At 42.5% G+C, this 25,259-nt stretch overlaps 1 protein-coding gene across 4 annotated transcripts in view; it reads left to right on the top strand.

Moving 5' to 3' along the window:
- The window catches only part of zgc:77784 (uncharacterized protein LOC402947 homolog), an 89,207-nt gene that overhangs the window by 7,091 nt on the left and 56,857 nt on the right, over positions 1-25,259 (top strand). For all 4 annotated transcript variants that reach the window (XM_052107280.1, XM_052107282.1, XM_052107279.1 and 1 more), the window contains exon 2: positions 2,255-2,581. In XM_052107280.1, coding sequence (XP_051963240.1) covers positions 2,255-2,581 — 327 coding nt within the window. The remainder of the gene's footprint in view (positions 1-2,254; positions 2,582-25,259) is intronic.

The following is a 25,259-nucleotide window of genomic DNA, read 5'->3' as shown; positions in this document are numbered from 1 at the left end:
CTTTATTATTATTTTTATTTTTATCCTGGTCGGGACTTTACATTACATAACATTGATGACTTTGGCATTTACATTTGACATTGTTAACTGAGATATTTTCTATCCCTTTAACCTACCCCTAAACCTAACCCTCACACAAACCTTACATTTTTATAAAGACATAATTAATATGTTTTTAAGCCGTTTCCCTTTTGGGGATCATTGAGTGCTCCCCACTATGTAGGTTTACTGTTTACTGTCCTTGTGGGAACATTTGGTCTCCATGATGAAGGCAATCCTCAATGTTATTCTGCTCACTGCACAGAGTGGTTATCTGAGTTACTGTAGCCTTTCTGTCAGCTCAAAACAGTCTGGCCATTCTCCATAGACCTCTCTCATCAACAAGGCATTTCCATTTGCAGAACTGACGCTCACTGGATGTTTTTTGTTTTTGGCACCATTCTGAGTAAACTCCAGGGACTGTTGTGTGTGAAAATCCCAGGAGATCAGCAGTTACAGAAATACTCAAACCAGTCCGTCTGGCACAACAGTCATGCCACAGTTGAAATCACATTTTTTCCCATTCTGATGGTTGATGTGAAAATTAACTGAAGCTCCTGACCCATATCTGCATGATTTTATGCATTGCACTGCTGCCACATGATTGTCTGATTGGATAATCGCATGAATAATTAGGTGTACAGGTGTTCCTAGTAAAGTGATCATTGAGTGTATTTTAATAGATTTTGTTAATAGGTTTTGCCAGATTAAGCTCACTATTGGGGACAGGATTGTCCCCAAACTATAGCTAAGTACATTAGACACACACACACACACACACACACACACACACACACACACACACACACACACACACACACACACACACACACACACACACACTCACACATGTTTTGTTTTAAATCATTATAAAAGACTTTCCATAGATTTTATACAGATCTAATGATAACTTATAACCCCTAAACCTAAGCCTCACAGAAACCTTTTTCCATTTTCAAAAAAATATTGTTTAGTATGTTTACTAAGCCATTGGGAAACCTGGCTGGTCCCCACAATATAGGTGATCTCGGGTTTTACTATACTTGTAGGGAGATTTGGTCCCCACCATGGAGGTTAAACCTGTACACACACACACACACACACACACACACACACACACACACACACACACACACACACACACACACACACACACACACACACCGTTGTGTTTCCATGTTTTATGGGGACTTTCCATAGACATAATGGTTTTATACTGTACAAACTTTATATTCTATCCCCTAAACCTAACCCTACCCCTAAACCTAACCCTCACAGAAAACTTTCTGCATTTTTACATTTTCAAAAACATAATTTAGTATGATTTATAAGCTGTTTTCCTCATGGGGACCGACAAAATGTCCCCACAAGGTCAAAAATTTTGGGTTTTACTATCCTTATGGGGACATTTGGTCCCCACAAAGTGATAAATACACGCTCACACACACACACACACACACACACACACACACACATACCTTATCAACCATGAAAGTTTCCACCCATTTAACACTCAAAAAAGTAAAACTCAAAACAAAGCCAATGCAATGTATTGTAATGTATGTATTCCACCTCTTAAAAGCCCTTGCGAACAAATAAGAAACCCTCCCTGTTCATTCCATAACTCGGGCTGGAGCAGAATTCAGCACTAATGGTCGGTGAAGTTTGGAGGCTCATTCACCAGCAGCAACCATGCTAGCCTCAGCCTTAATGTCAGCTTATTTGAACTTTTTACTGATTTCGTCTAGCTCTCGGGGCTGAAAGCTTAATAGGTGCTGAGTCATCAACCTTTCAGAGGTCCATCCCAGCTCTGTTCCCACTGGCCATTAGAAGTCTGCCTTCCCTCATTGAATATTTGACTGATACTGGCAAGTAGTGTAGTTTTAGAGTGTTGTGTGCTTAAATGTTATGTTTCGCCAGTACCCCAGTCATCCCTATTACAGAATATTTTGTACTACTGTATATGCATGTTAGATTTTGTTAAAAATGTCATGTCAAGTGGTTCCATGCAATTATTTAAAGGGATAGTTCTTCCAAAAATGCAAAATGCATTCTAGTGCTCTGTGTATGCATCAAGATTGAAATCATGATGGTGCCAAGAGACTGCAATGTCAAGATTTATAGTGTACATTTTTATGAGAGAAATGTAATTTTTGGGTGAAGTGTTCCTTTTATCTCCCAGACCCTGCTAATCTTTACTGTTGATTCCACACAGGGTCTCGCCCACGTGTAGAGGATGTTTCCCCCAGGATAGTGGAGAATCCCTCTGATCTGATCGTGTCAAAGGGTGAGCCGGCCACCTTGAACTGCAAGGCAGAGGGTCGTCCCATGCCCACGGTGGAGTGGTACAAAGATGGTGAGCATGTTGAAACCGATAAGGACGACCCTCGCTCCCACCGCATGCTGCTGCCTAGCGGCTCTCTTTTTTTCCTGCGCATCGTGCACGGACGCCGCAGCAAGCCTGATGAGGGTGTTTACACTTGTGTGGCCCGCAATTACCTAGGAGAGGCTGTTAGCCGAAACGCCTCACTGGAAGTAGCCGGTAAGTCCATTTTGATGAATTCCAGCTTTTTTCATACATCTTGATGGAACACAACTTAAATAAAGGTAATCTCTCCCTCTCAGACATGGCCTGAGGTTTTGTTTTTTGAGTTCTTTTATGGCAGGCAGCTCGTGAGTTTTTTTCCTATTATAACACTGGGCTTTAATTGTGTTCTGCTGTTCAGCTGTGCTCCAGGCCTTTGGCTCAGTCATAATCCAGCTCTCTGGCACTGGAACGACTCCATATACAGCTCCTCTGCCAGAAGAAACTAGACTTACTTTAGTCGATTGATTAGGATAGTAATGCAAGTAATTATAATCCCCAAAGTTTCCCCATTAAAAACACAAAACAGCAATTTTATGTTGCCTATTTTCCACCTGGCTGTCTCCTTTCCCCTTACCCGAACCATGTCAATTACAATTCACAACTTAAATTGCTCATAGCTGCCTGATCTTATCACAAGACTGATAAGAGGTTTCTGGCTCTTTGGTGTGCTTTCTGGAGCTTCGTGATGGAGGTAAGGCTGATCTAATGTATAAGTTAGAGCAGGTGTTCTCAAACTGAAGTCAGGCCCCCCCAGAGAGGAAAGCGTAACTGCTGAGGGAGTGTTGAGCCCTTAGAGCCATTATTATAGCTAATTTCATTGTACCTGTGCAATAATAATTGTATTTATATAATGACAATAAAGATATTCTATTCTATTCTATAATAGTCACTTACTGTCCAAGAGTGCAGTGAGTAACGGCACCTGCTGGGTGAAAATGATTTGCAATCATGCTCTCGGTGTTAGATCTAATCCTGTATGCGAAATACTTAGACTCTCAAATAGATGTTCATTTTTGGGCTACTATATATAGCAGGGAGATAAATATTAGGTATTAGGGCTGTCAATAGATACAAATGTTTAATCAAATTAATTACATGGAATGCTGAATAATTAATCGCAATTAATCTCTTGTAAATATTCACTGAGAAATAACTTCAAGTAACAATAATTAAATAATGATTAAATAATTACATAAAAATAATAGTTATATTTAAATAATTATAAATTATATACACACACACACACACACACACACACACACACACACACACATACATATATATATATATATATATATATATATATATATATATATATAATTATAATGCACTACATTATTGTGTCAGACATGTAAAGAATTGATAAGAGAATACAAAAATTGGCTTTAGAATCCAATATATTGTTTATTTCCATATTATTATACTTAAGACAATAATTGGCTTAAGGTTCACAGCAATCCATTTTGCAACTGAATTAGTCAATTAGTCTGAGATTTATTATGAGGGAAATATTCCTTATTACGGTCCGGCGACATGATTGTGTTTATTTTTTGACACGTTAAGTTTTCTATTATTAATTGCACTGAATTTACATGTTAAATCGACATACCTAGTTAATATACTTTCACTTATACCAGGTAAATATGCAGTGACAATTATCTAAGTAAGCCATTTGTAGTTTGATTCCCCTGAAAAGTGAAAAACACTGTGGTGCTTTTAAAATATTGCTCTGTTCGTTTGATCATCCTGACCAGCCTGAAATAGCATCGCTGGCTCAACCAACGGAAAGGGCTTGGGGGACTATCTGTTTGTCCAATCTAGTGTTTAGGAAATTATGTTGGCTTGAAACATTTCTTTCTTTCTTTCTATTTTACACTTTTAGGCTAGGATTGACAATCTTTACCTATCTACTTTATTTGTGCAATTTTATTTGGTGACTCTTGTGGCGCAGACTTTTAGCAGAACCTTTTTTAGTATGTGATATATTTTTTTGCCATATGATTTGCTGAATGGTGCTATGTATAAATACTTTTTGGGCTGCTATAAAGGGAATGGAGGGTTATACATGCTGTATTAAAGTAATACACTGGGCACAGTAGCTTAATGCTTAGAAAAAACGTCTAGGTTACGTATGTAACCTCCGTTCCCCGATGGATAAGCGACACTAGGGGTCTCTCTTGAGCGCCGATATTCACCTCTGAACTATGAAAAAAGGCCAATGAGAGTTGGCAACCAGTATTTGCATGTCCCGCCCCTGGACATACGGGTATTTAAGCGGCGCAAATACGGGAGTTCATTCAGGATTTTTCTGAGGAGCCAGAAATGGTCCGGCCACAACAGGGGCTCGGCTCAGCGACGTGGCAGGGGAGACACAACGTCTCGTTCCCTCCATCGGGGAACGGAGGTTACATACGTAACCTAGACGTTCCCCTTCTGTCGCTCTCTCCACGTTGTGTCAGAGAAGCGACACTAGGGGTCCACTTAAAAAGAGCCATGCGCTGAGCCGTGTACGTGATCTGCTGATACAGGAACAAGCAGGTATTCCTACGTGCAGAACGACCAACTGTATCAGGCTGCACGTACCCTTCCCCAATGCCCCATTTAAGCCATCAGGATTCCTTATCGTTACCCCATAGGGGGGAACAAGGTGATGGCCGCCAACATGGGAACGGGCCAGCCTGGCTGGGCCTCTTTTCTTTCTATGTTTCTCGCATAGAGCAACTACGGCCGGGGCCCTTACACGCATTGAGGGAAGTGGGTCTTAGCCCTTATTAGGGCGGAGAAGACCTTGCGGAGGCCACACCTACCCGGGAGGGGAGGCAAATTTTGAGTGGCAAATACATCGCATGGCCTATACTTAGGTCTTATGCTTGGAAAAGTAGTCTTGATGGTAGATCCAGCCTCGCAGAGGGGAAGCATACAGCACGGCAACCGAGGCAGCTGTAACTGCCTAAGGGAAACACGGAGTCAACTCATGAGGGGACAGAACCGTGGTTTTACACACAGGGGGAGTCCGAACAGGAGGCCTTACCTGTGGGGCACCTATACCAGTACAGGGTAGCTTGCGGTACCCGCAGTGGTTTGGGTCGGCGAGTTCCTCCGCAGAACTGCGACCCACGAGGGCTAGGGAGGAGTCAACCAGTGTCCCAAACCTGGGATCTCCTGGGAATGAAGGCGCACTGTTTCCCCTGGTTAGGGGGAAGGGCGTTGGGTGCAAGCGATTCACCCGGTCAGATCGTGGACGTGCCACCGAGTTCTACATGCTCGGTACCTGAGAGAACACGGGACGATACTGACTCAACTCGGAGATTGTAGAATTTCGCAAAAGTGTTAGGTGTTGCCCAGCCCGCTGCTCTACAAATGTCTGCTAGGGCAGTGCCCCTAGCAAGTGCCCACGAGGACGCAACACTCCTGGTGGAGTGGGCTTGGACCCGCAAAGGGGGGGCACGGCCTGGGTGTGATAAGCCAGGGAAATGGCGTCGACAACCCAGTGGGCGAGTCTCTGCTTGGAGACAGCATTCCCTTTCTGCTGTCCCCCAAAGCAGACGAAGAGCTGCTCAGAGCGTCTGGTGCTCTGTGCGGTCCAGATAAATAAGTAAGGCACGTACTGGACACAGCAGTGAAAGGGCTGGGTCTGCCTCCTCCCGGGGCAGCGCTTTCAGGTTCACTACCTGATCCCTGAAGAGTGTGGTAGGAACCTTGGGCACGTAGCCCGGTCGCGGTCTTAGGATCACGAAAGTGTCCGCCGGACCGAACTCCAGGCAAGCGTCGCTAACAGAGAACGCATGCAGGTCCCCGACCCTCTTGATGGAAGCGAGCGCGATCAGCAGGGCGGTCTTGAGAGAGAGGGCCCTGAGTCCAACTGAGTCAAGCGGCTCGAAGGGGGTCTCCGGAGTCCCATAAGGGCGACCGAGAGATCCCAGGAGGGAAACAGGTTAGGCCGGGAGGGAGTCATCCTCCGGGCACCTTTTAGGAACCTGACGATTAAGTCGTGCTTACCAAGAGACTTGCCGTCTACCGTGTCAGTGGTGGGCGCGATAGCGCAACATACACCTTGAGGGTGGAGGGGACAGCCTCCTCTCCAGCCTCTCCTGAAGAAACACGAGCATTGACCTAACTGCGCACTTCTGCGGGTCTTCGGCTCGGGAAGAACACCAGTCCATGAACAGACGCCACTTCAGGGCGTAAAGATGCCTGGTCGAAGGGGCTCTGGCTTGGTTAATAGTGTCTATAACGGCCGAAGGTAGGCCGGCTAGATCCTCCGCGTCCCATCCAGGGACCAGACGTGGAGATTCCAGAGGTCTGGATGCGGATGCCAGAGAGTGCCCCGTCCCTGAAAAAGAAGGTCCTTCCTCAGGGGAATTCGCCAGGGAGGGGCTGTCATGAGGAGCGTGAGATACGAAAACCACATCCGGTTGGGCCAGTAGGGGGCCACCAGAGTGACTTGCTCCTTGTCTTCCCTGACCTTGCATAGCACCTGTGCAAGAAGGCTCACTGGGGGAAATGCGTACTTGCGCAGCCCCGCGGGCCAGCTGTGCACCAGAGCATCTGTTCCAAGGGGAGCCTCTGTGAGGGCATACCAGAGCGGACAGTGGGAGGTTTCCTGGGAGAAAAACAGGGCTACCTGAGCCTTGCCGAACCTGTCCCAAATCAGCTGGACCGATTGGGGGTGGAGCCTCCACTCTCCGCCGGGCAAGTTTTGTCTTGACAGCGCGTCCGCTATCACATTGAGGTTGCCGGGGATGTGAGTGGTGCGCAGTGACTCCAGTTGCTGCTGACTCCAAAGGAGGAGACGATGGGCGAGCTGTGACATGTGGAGGGAGCGTACTCCGCCTTGGCGGTTTATGTAGGCCATCACCGTGGTGCTGTCTGTCCTGACTAGGACATGCTTGCCACGAATCAATGGAAGAAATTTCTTCAGGGCAAGAAAAACGGCCAGCAGCTCTAGGCAGTTGAGGTGCCAGCGCAGCGGGCCTCGGTTCCACCGGCCTGCGGCTGCGCGCCCGTTGCACACGGCGCCCTAACCCAATTTGGAGGCGTCGGTTGTAACCAGAACGCGACGGGACACCTGCTGCAAGGGTACTCCTGCCCGTAGAAAGCAGAGGTCTGTCCAGGGTTTGAAGGTTTGGCGGCAGGCGGGGGTAACTTCCACACCGTGCTGCCGTGGCGCCAAGCTCGTCTCGGGACTCGAGTCTGGAGCCAATGCTGAAGTGGTCTCATATGCATCAACCCCAGTGGCGTGGCCGCCGCGGAGGATGCCATATGCCCCAGGAGCCATTGTAAACGTTTCAAAGGGACCACGGTGCCTGGTTCGAAAGAAGCAAGGCATTCCAGCACTGACTGAGCATGCTCTTTGGAGAGACGTGCTGTCATTGAGACTGAGTCTAACTCCAAACCGAGAAAAGAGATGCTCTGGACCGGGGTGAGCTTGCTCTTTTCCCAGTTGACCTGAAACCCTATACGGCCGAGGTGCTCGAGCACCTGGTCTCTGTGTGCGCATAGTAATTCCTGCGAGGAGGCCAAAATGAGCCAATCGTCGAGGTAATTAAGTATGCGTATGCCCGCTCCTTGTAGCGGGGCAAGAGCCGCCTCTGCGACCTTCGTGAAGACGCGAGGGGACAGAGACAGGCCGAAGGGGAGGACCTTGTACTGATACGCCTGGCCGTCGAACCGTAGAAAGGGTCGATGTCGAGGGCGAATTGAGACGTGGAAGTACGCGTCCTTCAGGTCTACCGCTGCGAACCAATCTAGATGACGGAGGCCAGATAGAATTTGTTTCTGGGTAAGCATTTTGAACGGGAGTTTGGACAAGGTCCGATTGAAAACTCGCAGGTCCAAGATTGGTCGTATGCCACCGCCTTTCTTGGGTACAACGAAGTAAGGGCTGTAGAAACCCTTCTTCGTTTCGGTCGGAGAGGACAGGCTCTATCGTGTCCTTGATTAGAAGGGAGGCGATTTCCTTGCGCAGGGAGTGGGCATGTTCAGCCGTGCACTGCGGAGGAACGAACGCCCACGAAGGGGCGGAGACCTGGCAAACTGAATTGCGTAACCGAGTCGGATGGTCCGGTGCAGCCACCGTGACGAGCTGGGCAGTGAAAGCCATGCCTCTAAGCTCCGTGCTAGGGGCACCAAGGGGCGAGTATTTTGGGCGTACCGGCAGGGCTTCGCAGCGGTCGCGGAACAGGTAACGCGGCGTCGGGAGGCGCTGTGGCATCCCGAGGCTCTGGTGCTGAGAATAAACTCAAAGCACTTACCTTGTTACGCGCACCCGGCAGGGGGCGGGTTCGTGACTGAGGAGGAGGTCTGATGCTGGCGTCCTCTGGAGTCGTCTGAACCGGCCGGCCGGGGAACAGTCGTGGGGCTGAGGGCGGAAGCACCGCATCCTGGGCGCCGAGACTGTTGAGGCCTGAAAGCAAAGTGCCGTGAGAACGGCATTTGCGGGCCATGTGACCCAGAGGTAAAGGAAATAGCTCTTTTATTGAGAATTTGTGTACCGCAGCCCCCGTCAGGTGGTGCGGCAAATGAAAAAACAAAAGATTCTCCTCCCGGCCCTCCACCGGGGCGACGGAGCGGTCTTACCACCTCCGGAGCTAACTTCTCGTCCTCTGGGTCTGCTGTCTCAGGGACGCTTGGGAGCCTTCCGGGTCCTCGAAGGGGTCCGTGAGGCAGGGGGCGTAAGCTTCCTGCGGTTTGCTCGACGCCGGGGCTGAGAGCTAGGCCCAGGTTGGGGCGTAGCAGAAGGTCTTCTGGCCGCGGGATGACGCCCTCGGCAAGCAGGTGGGGCCTGGGCCGTGGCGGCAAGTCTTGAACACAGAGGTTTATTTAATACAGACAATTAAAGAAGAGAGAATAGATTTTAGCTCTCCAAACCTCATAAGACCCACACTCAGCACTCCTGCATACCTCAGATAAAGCTGGATATGAGCTCTTATTGCCCAATGCTCATGTTTTAAGTGCTTGTCCTTGTGGAGGATGAAGCGATGTGTCTCGGGTCATACACAGAGAGACCTGACTCACCGCTGGCTGTATCTTCTCCTCAGCAGTGATTAATGTGCTAATTAGAGCTGGACAGTTGCCGGCTAGACCGAATTGTGAGGGCAGGGTGGGTGGTTTATGAAGACGGAGGATCCTGAAGGGTACAATAGGTGAAAGAATGGGTAAGGTGAAGCAATCTCCTAATCCGCCATACTCTTCCGCCTCCTTACCATTGAAAGGTTTACATCTTTGTGGCTGCATGTCAGCAGATTATAGCAGCAAGTGGATTGAGGATCATACATTGGATCAGCCCTTTTGTGATAAGTGAGCAATATTTGACATGACTTGTCTGGTGCTGCGGTGTCCATCTGTTAAATTTCAGCTTATAGGAATCTTCAAAAATACTGAGAAATGTTGGGTTGTGAAATGTTGATTTTGTGTTTGTTTGTTGGTGAATCACTTCAGTTTCTCAGTTTTAGGCACATGTGTGATTCTCTACATGCAACACATAAGGAAGTATGTATAGCAGAATGTTGTTGCTGAATTTTCCCATTCGGTGAAACTGAATGGTGACGATGGCTGTCAAGCAAGACTTTCAAAGCAAGATCTTTAGTGAATAAGTGAACAACTTCTTACACAATGTACTACTTTTATGGTGCTTTTGAGTCCTTTTTGCTGTTTGATTCTCCCTGGTCACCATTCACTTTATTTTATGGAAGAGATCAGCTTAAACATTATTTTTTAAATTTGTCTTAAAAAAAAAAAAGACTCCAGTGGTTTAATCCATGTCTTCAAAAGAGATATGATAGGTGTGGGTGAGAAACAGATCAATATTTAAGTACTTTTTACTATAAATCTCAACTTTAATTTCACGAAAGAGAAAGCGAAAGTAGAGATTTATAGTAAAAAGATTTAAATATTGATCTGTTTCTCACACAAATTGACTGCATCGCTTCAGAAGACATATACTAAACCACTGGAGTCATATGGATTACTTTTATGCTACCTATATATAATCTTTCAGCATGAAAGGTCTGGTCACTATTCACTTGCTTTGTACGGACCTAATATTTTTCTAAAAATCTTAATTTGTGTTCAGCAGAAGAAAGAAATTCAGTAAATTATGAGAGAATTTTCGTTTTTGGGTGAACTGTCCCTTTACACATGTCGATAGATCGATTAAGATTCTACAGCCCTTTTATACCCTTTATATAAAAACGCTGTGAAAAGAGTAATAATCTTCACAGATGTCAATGTCAATCTCAAAAGATTTTCTGGGATTATTTTGGGTGTAAAGGGCATAAATTGGTTGATTAATTTGTAAAAAAAAAAAAAAAACATTTCTCAATGTTCTTAATTGCACTTTTATTTTAGTATTTTTTACCTATTTTGACAAACAAAGGACAGGCATTTATGATTACACAGTGTTGTTCTCAACAAAAATATTTTAATATTAAAGGATTATATTCACCAGTGAGAGAAAGTTGAATCTGGGTTTTACAGCTATATCTTAATCCATGAAAGCTAGACCCTAGTATATTGAGGGACACGATATTAGCATGCCAAAGGACCAATGCTCAATCTGACGCTTGTCATAATGGCACAATGACAAATGGCAAGAGCAACTATTTGAGCCTGTTATTTTTCATTAGAAGCAGATATTTAGCTCCCTGCTTGATTGTATGAATCCATTCATGTATTCTCTCAAAAATAGCAGCTTTGTGTTGAAGCTTTTATGCTAGAGAAAAGCTGTATCTATTTCAAAGCATTGAATGTGGCAGTCTGTCTCGGGGAGTACACTGCTGTGTTGCCTCAGACTGGATTAAGATAAAGTAGGACAAATGAAAAATAAAACTTGCTTAAAAGGCTCTAGACCCAGCTGTCCCTCTTTCTCTCTGTGTGGGATTAAAAAGTAATGATGCTTCGGAGGCAGCTTTTTCCTAATACATCTTTCCCCATGCACTCTTATCTTAACTCTCTAAAGGCTGTTAGGGGATTTCTTGCATGCACAATGTTGTTGAACATAACTTGCTCACTTTTATCTGCCATATCCTCCAAGATATTTGTGTGTTTCATGTATGTGTTAAATATTCCATTTTTGCACAGTAGCAAAACTATTTGGCTTTGTGTTTGTCAAGTTCTGCCCAGTTACTGTTGATTGTTCAAAAGAGCGCATAATGTACCGGAAATGATCAGAATGTAATTATTGATGAAACTGAGGCAAATGCTCACAACATATACTGTATGAACTGTTAGCTCACAGGGGACAGGGGTTCGAGTCCTGCCTGTGTCATAAGTCCATTCCTCCTTTCCTGTCTTTACTGTCTACTCTTTACTGTTTTATTAATAAAGCAAAGCACACAATACAAGATAGAAGCTTTTTAGATGTTTTTAGTCTGTGCTAAAAACTTGCTGAAGCTCTACTTGTGTGCTCACTTGGGGAGACAAACTGTAACTACAGTCTCAGATGTTACTATCGATTTCAAACTAATTTAAACTTGTTTGAAATCTGGTTGGTAATGTCTAGCTGGGTTTCCATTGAAATGTTTTGCAATTTTTAAGCACATTTTTAAAAATACGAATCGTTGAAAGTTTCCATCCACTACTTCATGTGCATTATCTAGAGGGAGCTGCCTATGGAGTAGCTGTAGTTTGTTTAATAAAATGCTGTCAGGAGACACCGCAGAATAAGTGTAATATCTGATATAATGAGTGCTGAAATGGCTGCAATGCCCATATGCCTCCAGCCTCTGCATACCTGGGAGCGCCCACTCTCAAAACAGTTCTGGCGGATTGTGAGGACCCACTTTAATGACCAGCTGTGGGTTAAACACTTCTGAATGTCAAGGGCTATGATCGAAGAATTGTGTGCCAAGATTGGACCGCTCGTCGGGCCAGACACATCAAGCTTTTGCACACTCATAACACGTGCACAAATGGTCAAAACACTTAATCTGTTACGAGTGATAGCGAGACAAACAGACACAAGAGCAGAGGAACCGTTCAAAGTAGTCACTGAGTTGTGGAATGTCGAAGATCCCGGCACAGGCTGCAGCAGTGGGAAGCGATCTCCGATATGTGTGCGCAGCTTGGCCGCGCAAGGGGCAATCCATGAAGAGTGTGCATTGTGGAAGTCAGGAATAGATTAGTAGAATCCTCCACTGAAGCATAGTGATGTGTAGAACAACGTTCAGCTGAGATGGGCAATCTTACTCCTGACACGTGGGCAGAGACGAAGTATCCTCCGTGGAAGACCAGCTGACATGCAGGAAATTCGGAAGGCAACCACACCCGACACGCGGGCAACCAACAGATACACGAGACAGGACCAATTAGGTAGAGAGACTGAGGTTAGTTACTCAACATCTAACAACAATCTAGCAAAGATACCGTAAGGAGAGTAAACAAAAGACTTAAGAAGGGAGTGAATTAGCGTAGAACAGGTGTTGCTTGGCATGCCAATCAGTGGCATGATCAGCGTTCCCCCGGGAACAATCAATGTTCCCATGCCTGCGAGACATTAGGGAGAGAATATGACAAAACAAACCAGCAAACTCACCGGAGCATGACATCATCATTTTGCGAATTAACCCTTAATGCACATTTAAACTTTAAGCTAATTTTGAGAGTGTATTTGCATAGCAAGCATTTATATTCAGGATTTTTTATGTGCAGTTTCAAAAAGCACATAAAAATAGTTGGATGGAAACACAGCTTCTGATCCATTTTGAAATACGCATGAAATCAAGCTAATGTTGCTAGCAGCGTCTGTGTTCACGTACTTGTACCGAGTATGTTTTGGTCTTAGGTGCACTCTTGTTTCATGTCGGGAGCAGGTGACTGGATCCTGACTTCCTGTCTTGTTCTGTGTCGGGAACTGGAAACTTGTGCTGTTATTGTCTGTTATTAGTCAATAGTTGTCTGTCTCTCACGAACATGGCTGTTTTTTGGTTGGCATGGGCGTATATTGCCTTATTGTTTTGGCGATATGCGCTCCTGCCATTCGGGTGTTTTGTCTTGTGAGAGCACATGGCTTTGATTTGTTTCTGTATCACCGCGTGTCTCTCTGTCTTACGTCATACCCCGCATCCTTGTTTGCTTAATTAGTTAATTTAACTCATCTGTCGCCTGTTAACTCATTTGATTTCTCTCCCTATTTTAGTGCCAGTCTAGTGCCAGTTCATCTTGTTTACAGTCTTGTTTGTTCAGTCGGTGTTGGTCTCATGTTCAGTCAGTCAGTCTAGTTTGTTTCTTATCAGTCTGATTTCCAATCCCTGTTTGGTCTGGTCGGTCCGGTCGGTCCAGGTCCATGTTTCGTCTGCCCCAGCCCCTTTACAGTTAGCTCTGCCCTGGACTTGTTTGTTTTCCCCTTTGTGGGAGTTTTAATTAGTTTTTTATTTATTTTTGTATATAAATAAATTCCTTTTTTCACTCTGCATTTAGGTACTGAGCCTCATTCTCTGAATTCATGCCAGAAAGGAAGTAAACACAAACAACGTGCAGATTAAACCAGTGTGGGTTGGTATGTCGAGTCTCTATATGAGAGCCAATGTAGCATGGGATTAGCCCACCTTTGGGATGGATTTATTTATGTGGCTCTGAAATGAACAATAACAACATACTGTGTCATCTACACACAGCCATGTGTCTTAATCATGGCTTACCATAACCCCTTACAATCACATATGCTTTCATGCATCGACGTACAGTATAATTACACATTAGGAGCTAACATTATTTTACATGTTACATGCGAGGCACCTTGTCAAGCTGAACCTGAAACGTTTCAAAAGTCTCCTCCTAATCTCATAATTGCACACACACATAAACGGCGACAGATGGCCACTTGTCAAAACGACACCTATTATTCAGGTTAGAATGATTGCCCATATAAGATAAGATCAACATGTGAGTAACTAACAGGCGAAAGAGTCATGGGTCTGCAAAGTGCGGGATGCAAATGAGCCACTGTGTAAAAAGGAGAAGCGGGAGTGCGTGGCGATACAGTGGTGGGCTATAAATAATGTACATCCCAACAGGCTTGTCATTTAGCATCATTCCATGATCTTTGCAGGGGGTGTAGAAGAAAGAATCCTGGCCTTTTGAAATGAGACAGACCTGTGTGAGGTGCAGCCTGGGAAATGTCCTTTCATTCCCATAACTCAAAAGCATGGGACTGCATTATCGGAATACCGGTGATCACATTTAGACAAACGAGCCATATATGGGAACAGCAGGGAATAAGATTGGGTCATGGTCATCCCAGGGGTTCCATGCAGCATCATCAACATACATTACAACCTTATGACCAATCTCATTCACATGGTATAGCCCAAATTACTGAAGTGATTTATGAAGACAAAGGGTATGTAATATATAACCTAGAAAGCATTTCAGCGCCTTTCCATCCAGACAGCCAAGCCCAAAAATCTTGTTTTTTTCTTTCTAATAATATTAAATGGAGATTATGGAGACTTTTGCCAATCTCTCTAGCTTCTCAGCTTTTTATCATAGGAAAAATCTCACAGGTGTCTCCTCTTTTATTTAGAATATATATATATAAAAATCGCTGTTGTGTACCACAAGAACAAAGAGAAATATCAGGGCTTTGAACAATCGTTATTCGATTTTAACCTAAACCTAACCATATAGTGTAGCCTATAGCTAAAATGTTATTCCTATATTGAATTGATTTGAAAATCTGTTTGTTGATTTGTTGATCTCTATGGGAAAAAACTTTCATGATATCTTACTATTTCGCTATCTCATATTGTCATGAGAGTATATTGGGAAGTCAGAGAGATTTTCAGCAACAAGAGAGTGAGTAAGTGATGACAGAATTTTTATTTCTGGGTGAAATATCCCTTTGAGTATACTGTGATTTGACAGCAAAATTCTCCTCTGGGAAATCAAGTAGGCAACTGACTATTTTTAAATTTTGAGACCACGCCAATGTGTATAGAAGATGGTTTCTTCTAATTCATGTCAATTATTTCCATAAATATTTGTAGCTACTACAGTAATTGGCTTTTACAGCATATGTAAGGGATGATGATGATTTTGCTCTACAAGGTCGGCTCTAGAATTAAATAGTGGCCGGAATGTTTTCTACCGGTCATGTGACCCACCCGGGCTTTCAGCTGTATCTAATCTGTCTCTCTGAGTCAGTCACCATGAATGTCTAAAATCAAGCTGTGTTCCTGCTTTATATTAAAGTGTAGAGGATGAGAAAGGAAAGAATGGCTTCCTACTCATACTGCTGAAAGGGACAAACCATGTCAGAATCAAACGTGTATTATTCTTTCCTATAACTAGGCATGTGGTATCGCTGAGGGCACTTATGAGCTTTGTGCTGGCCAGCTCTAGGTAAGTGGTGACACTATTTCCCCCCTCTCTTTTCTTAACCAGCGCTCATGAATTACACATGGCTTTGACTCCTAAAAAATGCAACATGCTGTGGGCTGTTTGGGAACAGCCTGTCCTTGTCCTTGCTTTTGCATATGCCTCCTGTGAGTTATATTCTGTTCAGTAGGTGACAGGGAACCACAGTGGACTACAGGGGACAGAGAATATGCAGCCACTGCCAATTTGAAAGCTCATGCATGCATATATGTATTACACTACTGTATGTATATTTTAGTTTGAGGCCCACCAGTAACCTATGGCATCAGCTTAGCTCTTACTGGCATTCACAAGGCAGCAGAATGGTTGTGAGTGCTAAATATGGTTATGTTCACACACGTGAAGTTTCTACATTTGATTATAAACCAGTGACAACCGCATTCTACAACCAATTTGACTCCCATAAATGTGCACTCAGTAACTTATTTGTTTGTGTCTTCTTGGACTTACACTAAAACATAGTGGCTTGGATGCAGCATCATTCAAACCAGTAATTTTCAGGTTTACATGCCATTGTAGAAATGAAGTTTTCACAGTCAGCCATAATTACTTTAATCCATGAGTGAATGTGCCAAATAAAAGGATGGTTACTGAGAGTAAGCAAGCAGTATTCGGTTGGTCATGTGATTCTACTATATTACTATAATAGTATGTCTATGCAATACACACAATAACACAGTAAACTAAAAACATAAAACAAGGATTCAGTAATGATGGGGATAAAATATACTATATTAAACATGAAAATAATATGCATAAATATGCAATATAACAATTACAAGAAGTCAATTTCAGAAGTCATAAATAAACATGTCACAGTAACTTCCCCCGACAAATTAGATACATTGTGATCGATTAACACGTGTGTAATATTCGATTCATAAAAGAATGACAAGCAATATTAGCTTCAGCAACTCTACCAGGCAACATATCCAAGCAACTTCGCCAAATGAATAACAGATAAATATCCATCCAGATTGCTGCGATGCTGTCCTGAACTCTGTGAGTGTAACTGACTGTACTGAACTAAACTAGTTTCTCCAGCCAGAACATGAGACAGCCGGTACTAATTTTCTGTGTTTTACATACATGATGTAATGACACAGACTCAAAATACAAATCATTTTTATAGACTTACTGAAGTGAATTGGGGTAAGAACATTGTTTTGAACACTGATTGTTTATGCGCTCAATCAATAATGGCATTTTGTTAATTTTTACATAGTGCAGCTTTAATATTTGACGAAGTAACCTGGTTGGACTTGTTTATTAAATAATGTTGTGTCAATTGTGATAAGACTTTCTGGTGTAATGGAAGTCACCATCTTTGAAATGTACTTTCCTCACTGTCGTTATGGCTACAAGTGCTACTCATGGCTTTCGTGAAATAAGGGGCTTGACTTTATTTATTCTCTAATATAGACAGAAATTGAGGCGTTCATGTCGACTATTAAATGAACAAAGCAATTCTATTGTCACGCCTATAAGTAAATATGGTTGTCAATCCCAAACACTGTGACTGTGTGGATGTAGTCATTATCACAGTGGGCGTCTCTTATCTACTTTGGATCTGGGTGGATTGGTGGGTGTCCGGTGGGTGAGATGGGCTTGTTGCCGGGGAAGATGTCTGTGTCGGTTGTGCCATTTGTTGGGCTCATTTATGCAACATCTGCGCTCTCTCTTTATCTCAGACATGCTTTTGTTCACTTGGGAGGCTTGTGCTTTGTTTGTACACTGTTATGAAGAGTGGCCCAAGGGAATGAGTGGACGCTCATTTTACAGTGACAGCCAACCATGAGAGAGTCAGCAGCTCTTATGGCCAAAGGGGGAAAATGGACAATTGAATAATTTTATAGTCAGTTAGTTTTATTATTCATCTTGGCTATGTGGTATGAATGGTGTTATTGTTTTAGCTAAATGTCAAATTTTTTCATATTCAGCTGCATAGAATCTATTAAATGTAAAATTAATGCAAATTATGTATTTAACAGCAGTGATTCCCAACCCGGGGTAAATGTGTTTGTCAGGGGGTACTCCAGCAGGTTCCAGGGGGTACTTGAAATTATTTTGATTTGTTAACCCTATAAAACGTCTAGGTTATGTATGTAACCTCCATTCCCTGATGGAGGGAACAAGACGTTGTGTTGAAGAAGCTACACTAGTCAAGTCGCTGCACACCACTCACATCCCAGGCGACCTCAATGTGGTAGCGGAAGCGCTGTCACGACAACGCTGGCCCGGTGGAGAGTGGAGGCTTCACCCCCAGTCGGTCCAGCTGAACGAGTGTCTCCTTGTTCCCCTGTTTAGGGTAACCAAAAGGATTCCGATGACTTTTTATGGGGCATTGGGGAAGGGTACGTGCGTCTGACACAACTGGTCACCTTTGCACGTGAAATACTTGCCCGCTCTTGTGTCAGAAGTACACGTACACGGCTCAGCGCATGGCGTGATTGGAATTGGACCCCTAGTGTCGCTTCTTCGACACAACGTCGAAGTGGGCGACAGACGGGGAATCTCTAGGTTATGTATTTAACCTCCGTTCCCTGATGGATGAAATGAGATGTTGTGTCCTTCCGGCCACGTTGCTGAGCCGAGCCGCTGTAGTGGCCGGACCATTTCCGGCTCCTCAGAAAACTCCTGAATGAACTCGACGTATTTCTCCGCTTTTATGCTGCGTTCACACCGGACGCGAATAGCGCGTCAAATTCACGCCTACCGTGTCTAGTTATACGCTTGACCACTTTGAATCCATTCGCGCGTCAAGAGCGGAATTGACGCGCGTAAAAAACAAAAGTTTGAAGCGAAATTTACGCGCGTGACACGCGTCGGAGGCGAAATCTGATGAAACTCTGGAGGCGAAACCCGTTGACGGCCATCTTTTTACAAGATGGCTGATGTTGATCGAGCATTCGTGGAGAGAGTCACCGCTCTGTATTTGCTCTGGAGAGCAGAACAGCGGCGTATGGGTCGTCGTCGCCGTACTTGGGTCCACCAGACCCTCCGGAGGCGTTCCCAGTTCGGCGAATTTCATCATTTGCTCCAGGAGCTGTGCCTGGATGACGGCCGCTTTCAGTGGTACTTCCGCTTGTCCCGCGCCCAGTTTGATGACCTGTTGTCCCGCAATTTCAATAAAACTGTAAACCCTCGCTCTGAGTTTGCATGTTTTGATGTCCACATGTTCTTGTTCAACAAATTACAGTGACTGTAGTATTTCTATCGTAAAGTAGTGGACAAATATTAAAGATTAATTTGTATTTACAACTTACCAGGTTGCCCAATCTCCTCACTGACCCTCTTCCAAGCGAGGTCCTTTTTGTTCCTGTCTCTGTAAAAATATGAAGTGGAATCGTACAATTCTGGATGACCGCTTACAGCAAGAATTAATTTTTCCTCCATAAGTTAGCTGTCAGTGATTTTGGAATGAAAGATTCCGAGCGGGAGTTTACGTCACTTTACCTCCTGAGTGACAGCAGGCAGCTAGGCTCCTGATTGGTTAACGCGGCGCGAATTGACGCCAAAGTTCAGATTTTTCAACTCGGGCGGCAGACGCGAATTCGCGTCAAACGCGTGAATGCACAAAATGCACCATTCGCGCGTAACGCGCCAGACGCTCAATTCGCGCCATTCGCGTGAACTTGACGCGCGAATGAGGCGTATTCGCGTCTACCGCGCCGCGCTCTACGCCTCATTGGCGCCGCAGGAATTTTTTACGCGTGTAACGCGTCTTTGCATTGATTTAACATTGAAATCACTCGCGCCTGACGCGCTATTCGCGTCCGGTGTGAACGCAGCATTATACCCATATGTCCGGGGGCAGGGTAAATACTGTCTGCTTAATTCCCAATGGCCTTTTTCATAGATCAGAGGCATATTCAGCGCTCAAGAGAGACCCCTAGTGTCGCTTCTTCGACACAATGTTGAAGTGAGCGACAGACGGGGAACAGAAGTTATGACTTAAATGCAAATATTAGGGCTGTCAATAGATGAAAATAATTAATCACGATTAATCTCTTGTTTTTTTATTTTTATTTTTTATACATATGTTGACACATTAAGTTGCTTATCTAATTCAATTGACAATATTTGGACATTTTTAGATCATCTGCATTGGCAGATAATGGTGCCTGATTAGCAGAAGTGTTAGTTACTACTTGTGTTAGGTCCAAAATCTGTTGATATCCTTGTAAGTGGACAGTGTACATTTTCTATTTTTCTTTTAACAAATATATAGCATTTGAGAATACTGTGTAAAATACATGTTTGTTTGTTTGTTTGTTTTTTCACTTTTTGTGGAACTCTCATTTGCTCTTAAACCCATATCAGTTGAACACTATACAATTGTAATGCTCCTTTTACAACTGGTATCTAGATGCGTTTTGTGCAATCCATTTGAAACGGAATGACCTGAAAGACAGGTGTAAATAGGGACCAAAAAGATTTTAGATATATCCACTTCGACCACATTTTGAGGTGATGTGACTACATCGTGTTTGTAGTGTTGTGGTCAAATAAGACTCATGTTACGATTAGGCCTGTCACTATAACTACTTTTGTTGGATGATATATTTTCCAAGAAATAATTGCAATAAACAATATTATAGCCATTTTAAAAATATGTTATGCCAGTGATATCATGATAATATAATAGCATAATAATGCAAGTACAATTAACTTTTAATTCTTAAGAAAATTCAGACATTGGAAGGCCTCTGTCCATCTGCAACTGCAGTTTTTGTTCCCAGCTTGGGAAACTGGATAGGATAGATATTTTTAAGATTAACTTTTAGGTTAGTTGTAGGGCTGGGCAATATGGCTTCAGAAATTATATCTCTATATTTTTCAGCAAATTGACGATATTCTATATAAATCTCAATAATTATGTTTTTGCTCTGAAATAGCATAAAAGTGTTTGTTTGTTTTTTCAATCAGAGGAAGCATAATTTCATCTAAACAGCCATTGTAGCCAAGTAGAATTCATATTTCAAAGGTATTAAATAGAAATTAATTTTAAAAGGTTGAAAGCATGTTTCCCACAGTTTTTCACTAAATTAAAGGTAGTAAAAAAAAGGGGAGTAAAATGTAATCACTTTCATTAATTTGCATGTTTATACTTATATTTAACATATAATCATATATGAAAGCTTAATACAAATCTTATTTTCCTTCATATATTTGTCAAAATAAAAATATTTGTGAATCAACAAATTGTGTGCAAAAACGACTTATTTTTTGGAAACCAGATGAATATTGCATCATACTAAACTATTACTGTGGAACCCAGTCAAGTTTTTATTATAAAGACTGAATCATTATTATATTCAGGGTGAGATTTGTTAAAAATAAATTAATATATTTCTGTCCTATTTAATTCGCCCTAAATTAGGGTTTTAATTTAGCCAATGCAGTCGTGGTTTATTTCACTTTTACCGGGAGCTTTTGTTATGAAACTGGAAGTGCAATGTTTGTTTGACTGTTATAAGTTTTGCATCTTGTGAACACTGTCAAACTCTCCTTTACTGTTTGTATATTTGTATAATAACTTTATAGCAGCTACTGATGTTTGGATTGTGCGAATGCTTGAACCTGCAGTACTTCACAATGCAGGTGAACTGCTCTAATAACATGAGCCCCCGCCACCCCCGCGCGTGCACACAGATCAGTGTGTCACCGGTTCATTCTGAAGCGCACACAGACCATGTTGATCTGTCTTTAATCACAGACTTTGGCAGTTAAATAAATCATTTCTCCATTTTGATGTTGTTTTGATTAATTATACAGCCCCGAAGAATGGTGAAATTAGTCTACTGATGCACTATATGAAACTTAATGGCCAAATAAAAGGCTCATTAAAATCATCGCAATATATACAATATTGTTTAATTTTATATCTTCAGCAAAATCATAACATAATTAACGTGACAGGCCTAGTTATGATCAGGTGTAAACGGTGATGTGTCTCTTCTTCCTACTTGTGATTGGATCGCCCAAAATGCATCTTTTTGTAATACATTTTTTATTTTATCCTCTATTCTCCTCCAATTTTGGAATGCCCAATTCCCACTACTTACTAGGTTCTTGTGGCGGCACGGTTACTCACCTCAATCCGGGTGGCGGAGGAAAAGTCTCTGTTGCCTCCGCTTCTGAGAGGATCAATCCGCAAATCTTTTTTGTCGGATTGACTCAGCACACCATGGACTACCACTCCAGGGGTGGTTGTCAGCGTCAATACCGCAAATACCATGTGTAAACAGCGCCTTTTCTTTTAAAATCTTTTAAAAAACTGGCCCCGTTTAAACCTTGGACAGCCTTGCAGTCAAATGTGTCTCTACTTTGATCTATCTGATCAAAGGTACCTTTACAAAATGGAACGCACTAATATTCCAATGAAATAATTAATTGAATATTGTTCATTGCTTGGTTAACAAGATTCCAGGTTGGGAATGTATGTTGTGTCTTTCACGGTGCAATGGCAGGATAAACAGAAAAAGGCAAGAAACCACAACATAGCACTTAAACAATGGATGACTGTAAGGTAACCTAATTAATCACATAATTAATTACTTAGTGATCACAATCCGATCACAATTTATCTTGAGTGCATTTATGCCTGTCATTTAATGTGGTCAGTTTTAATCCCATAGCAATCTGATCACAGAAAACTATGCTTGGGATCTATTCTATTTTCACGCAATGTAAAGCAGAAGATTTTCCTGATAAATATACATTTATATCGGGATTTTTTTCAGATATAAATAGGGCTGCTCGTTGCACAGTAGTCTTTGTTTTTTCAAACGTATTTGCTTTTCAAGCATATTTTTTAAGCAACACAACTTTGGTAAAGTGGGTAGTACACTGAACGTGTCTGGTGGATGACATGTCGCATTCTAAAATGTGAAACAATTATTTTCTATTAAGGTATGCGTACACACACACACACACACCACAGGTTCACCCTCTCCAGAGTCTGCTAAAAATTCTACAGCGCGACAGAGCTTATTGCATAGTTTTCCATTAAATTCAACCCAAATCATTATCCAAATTGATTGTTCACCCATAAATTAAAATCCTCTCATGATGTACTCAGGGCCTCAGCTCAGTAGGTCCTTATAATGCATGTAGATGGTAACACGATTTTTGATGCTCCATAAAGCACAGACAATCAGCATTAACGTCATCCATATGACTCCAGTGGCTAAATGAATGTCTTATAAAGTGATATGATCGCTTTTGTTGTGAAAAAGATCAACATTTATTTACTTTGTAACTATAAATCATCTCATCCGTTAAGCAGCAGTATGTGCGTTCACGAGAGGGCTGATGTCACAAGGTCTTTCCAGTGATGGCATGGCAACGTTCCATTAGTTGCAGTAGATGCTCTCTACATGTGCACCACCATTTCTCCTGAGCTCTCTGTCTCTCTGAGGTTTGTTCTTGTGCTGTTATTACTGCAGCCTCCTCCATCTCCCTGTGCTCCTGGCCAGAGTACTCAGTATCTCCTCTCCTCCTCTTAAATCAAGAAATTTGCTTCATTCGGTCTGTACATCGTTCCTCCTCAGTTGTAAACAGCGCTGCTCTTCCGGGTGGGTTGCGTTTGCATCACTTCTCACGTGAACATGCCAATGCCAATACGTCACATGAGAGACCGCGTGACCTCAGCCCTCTCGTGAACGCGAGAATACTGCTGCTTAACAAAAGTGATTATTTATTGTTAAAAAGTACTTAAATATTGATATTTTCGCATTGCTTCATAAGACATTAATTTAACCACTGGAGTTGTATGGATGATGTTAATGCTGATAGTCAGTGCTTTCTGGAGAATCAAAAATCATATTACCATCCACATCCATTATAAGGACCTACTGAGCTGAGATATTTTTAGATTTTTCTGCTGACGAAAGGAAGTCATACACATCTGGGATGGCATGAGGGTGAGTAAAATATGAGAAAATTTTCATTTTTGGTTGAACTAACCCTTTATCAAAGGACATACTGTAGATTATTTACTCTAGTTATCACTGGATGATATATTGTGTATAAGTATCTTTCATAGAGCCTACACAATATATTTTCAGTTACAAGTATATCGTTTTGTGGTTTGACAGCTTGAATGTATGACTAATTAAATGCTACATACAGGAAAATTGCATAAAACATCACCATTTCTAATCGTTCAGTTTGCACAGTTAAACCAGTTTCATACACTAACCTGCAAACTCATCAAAATCACTTTGTTCATTCTTGTAGAAATAAAGAAACCTTCACAACTTTGGACTTTATTCATGCCACATCCCTGTTCAGTAAATGTTGTGTCGCCCCCTCGAGGTCTCTTAACAGTATTACGTCAGACTTCATTGAATGGAATGCAACTGATAGTGAATTGAAAGCACACAAATTAGACTTCTAATTTAAATGCCTGCTGATGCTAATATATCAATGCCTCAAAAATGTATCGATAAAATAACATGCTGATCAATAATCAATATATCGATACTTGATGACATTCCTACTGAAAACGCATGTTCATGCAAGGTGTATATGGGGCATAAGATTCCAGAATGGGAAGAAGATTTGAGTGAGCAGGAATGTGACAGATTGTGTTGGGTGGATGGTGGTGTAGTTGGTAATGGTCGAGTTGGAGGGTAGGGGGGTGGGTCCACTCTTGAGTGGCCAGACTGACAGATGACCACTTCAAATGTGAGATCTGACAAACTTACTGGTCAAAGACAGACTTGCACCATTTGTCCCAGCTTGAAAGTTATGAATATTCATAGACAGGAGATGAGGATGAGTTTAACAAAGAAAATGGAGCTCTCAGGGCTCTGGACATCACCAATAACATGACATTCCAATGAATATTTATAAGTAATTATCACAAGTCATTGTATTTTATAAAGGTCTGCCAAGGGACGGTGTAGCCAGGACTCTGCTGGAGAGGTCATATCATAATTATGAACCGAAGGTTGAACTGATTTATTTGGCTTCATTTTCATGCTTTACATTATGCATAATTCACTTTCCTTTTGCCCACGACTGGTGAGATTAAACCTTATAATTGCAGGGAAAGTATGTAAACCTTTGGATTAACCATGTATTTTGCATAAATTGGTTTTAAAATTTGATCTGATATTCAACTTAGTCACAACAACAGACAAACACAGTCTGTTTAAACAAATAATGCACAAACAATTATATATGTTTTCATGATGTCTAATGAACCTTGTAAGCATTTACAGTGCAGGGTAGTCTTGTTGCAATTATTTAAAATAACTGCAATTATAGTGCACTTTAAATTCCAATCACATGTTGCCATCCAAATAAAGGAATTGTATGCAAATAAATAATTCAAATGAAAATGCAACCAATTTATGACCAATTTATGCAGAAATCCATGGTAAAAATATTTTTTTTGTTAATCGAAAAAAAAAAAATAATGTTTTAAAAATATAGAAAGATACTGTGGTTGTCAGGCATCAGG

This window comes from Xyrauchen texanus, chromosome 36, assembly GCF_025860055.1.
Source record: "Xyrauchen texanus isolate HMW12.3.18 chromosome 36, RBS_HiC_50CHRs, whole genome shotgun sequence".
Classification (NCBI taxonomy): domain Eukaryota; kingdom Metazoa; phylum Chordata; class Actinopteri; order Cypriniformes; family Catostomidae; genus Xyrauchen; species Xyrauchen texanus.
Note: the sequence above shows the minus strand (reverse complement) of the source record. Positions and strands in the feature narration are given on the sequence as shown.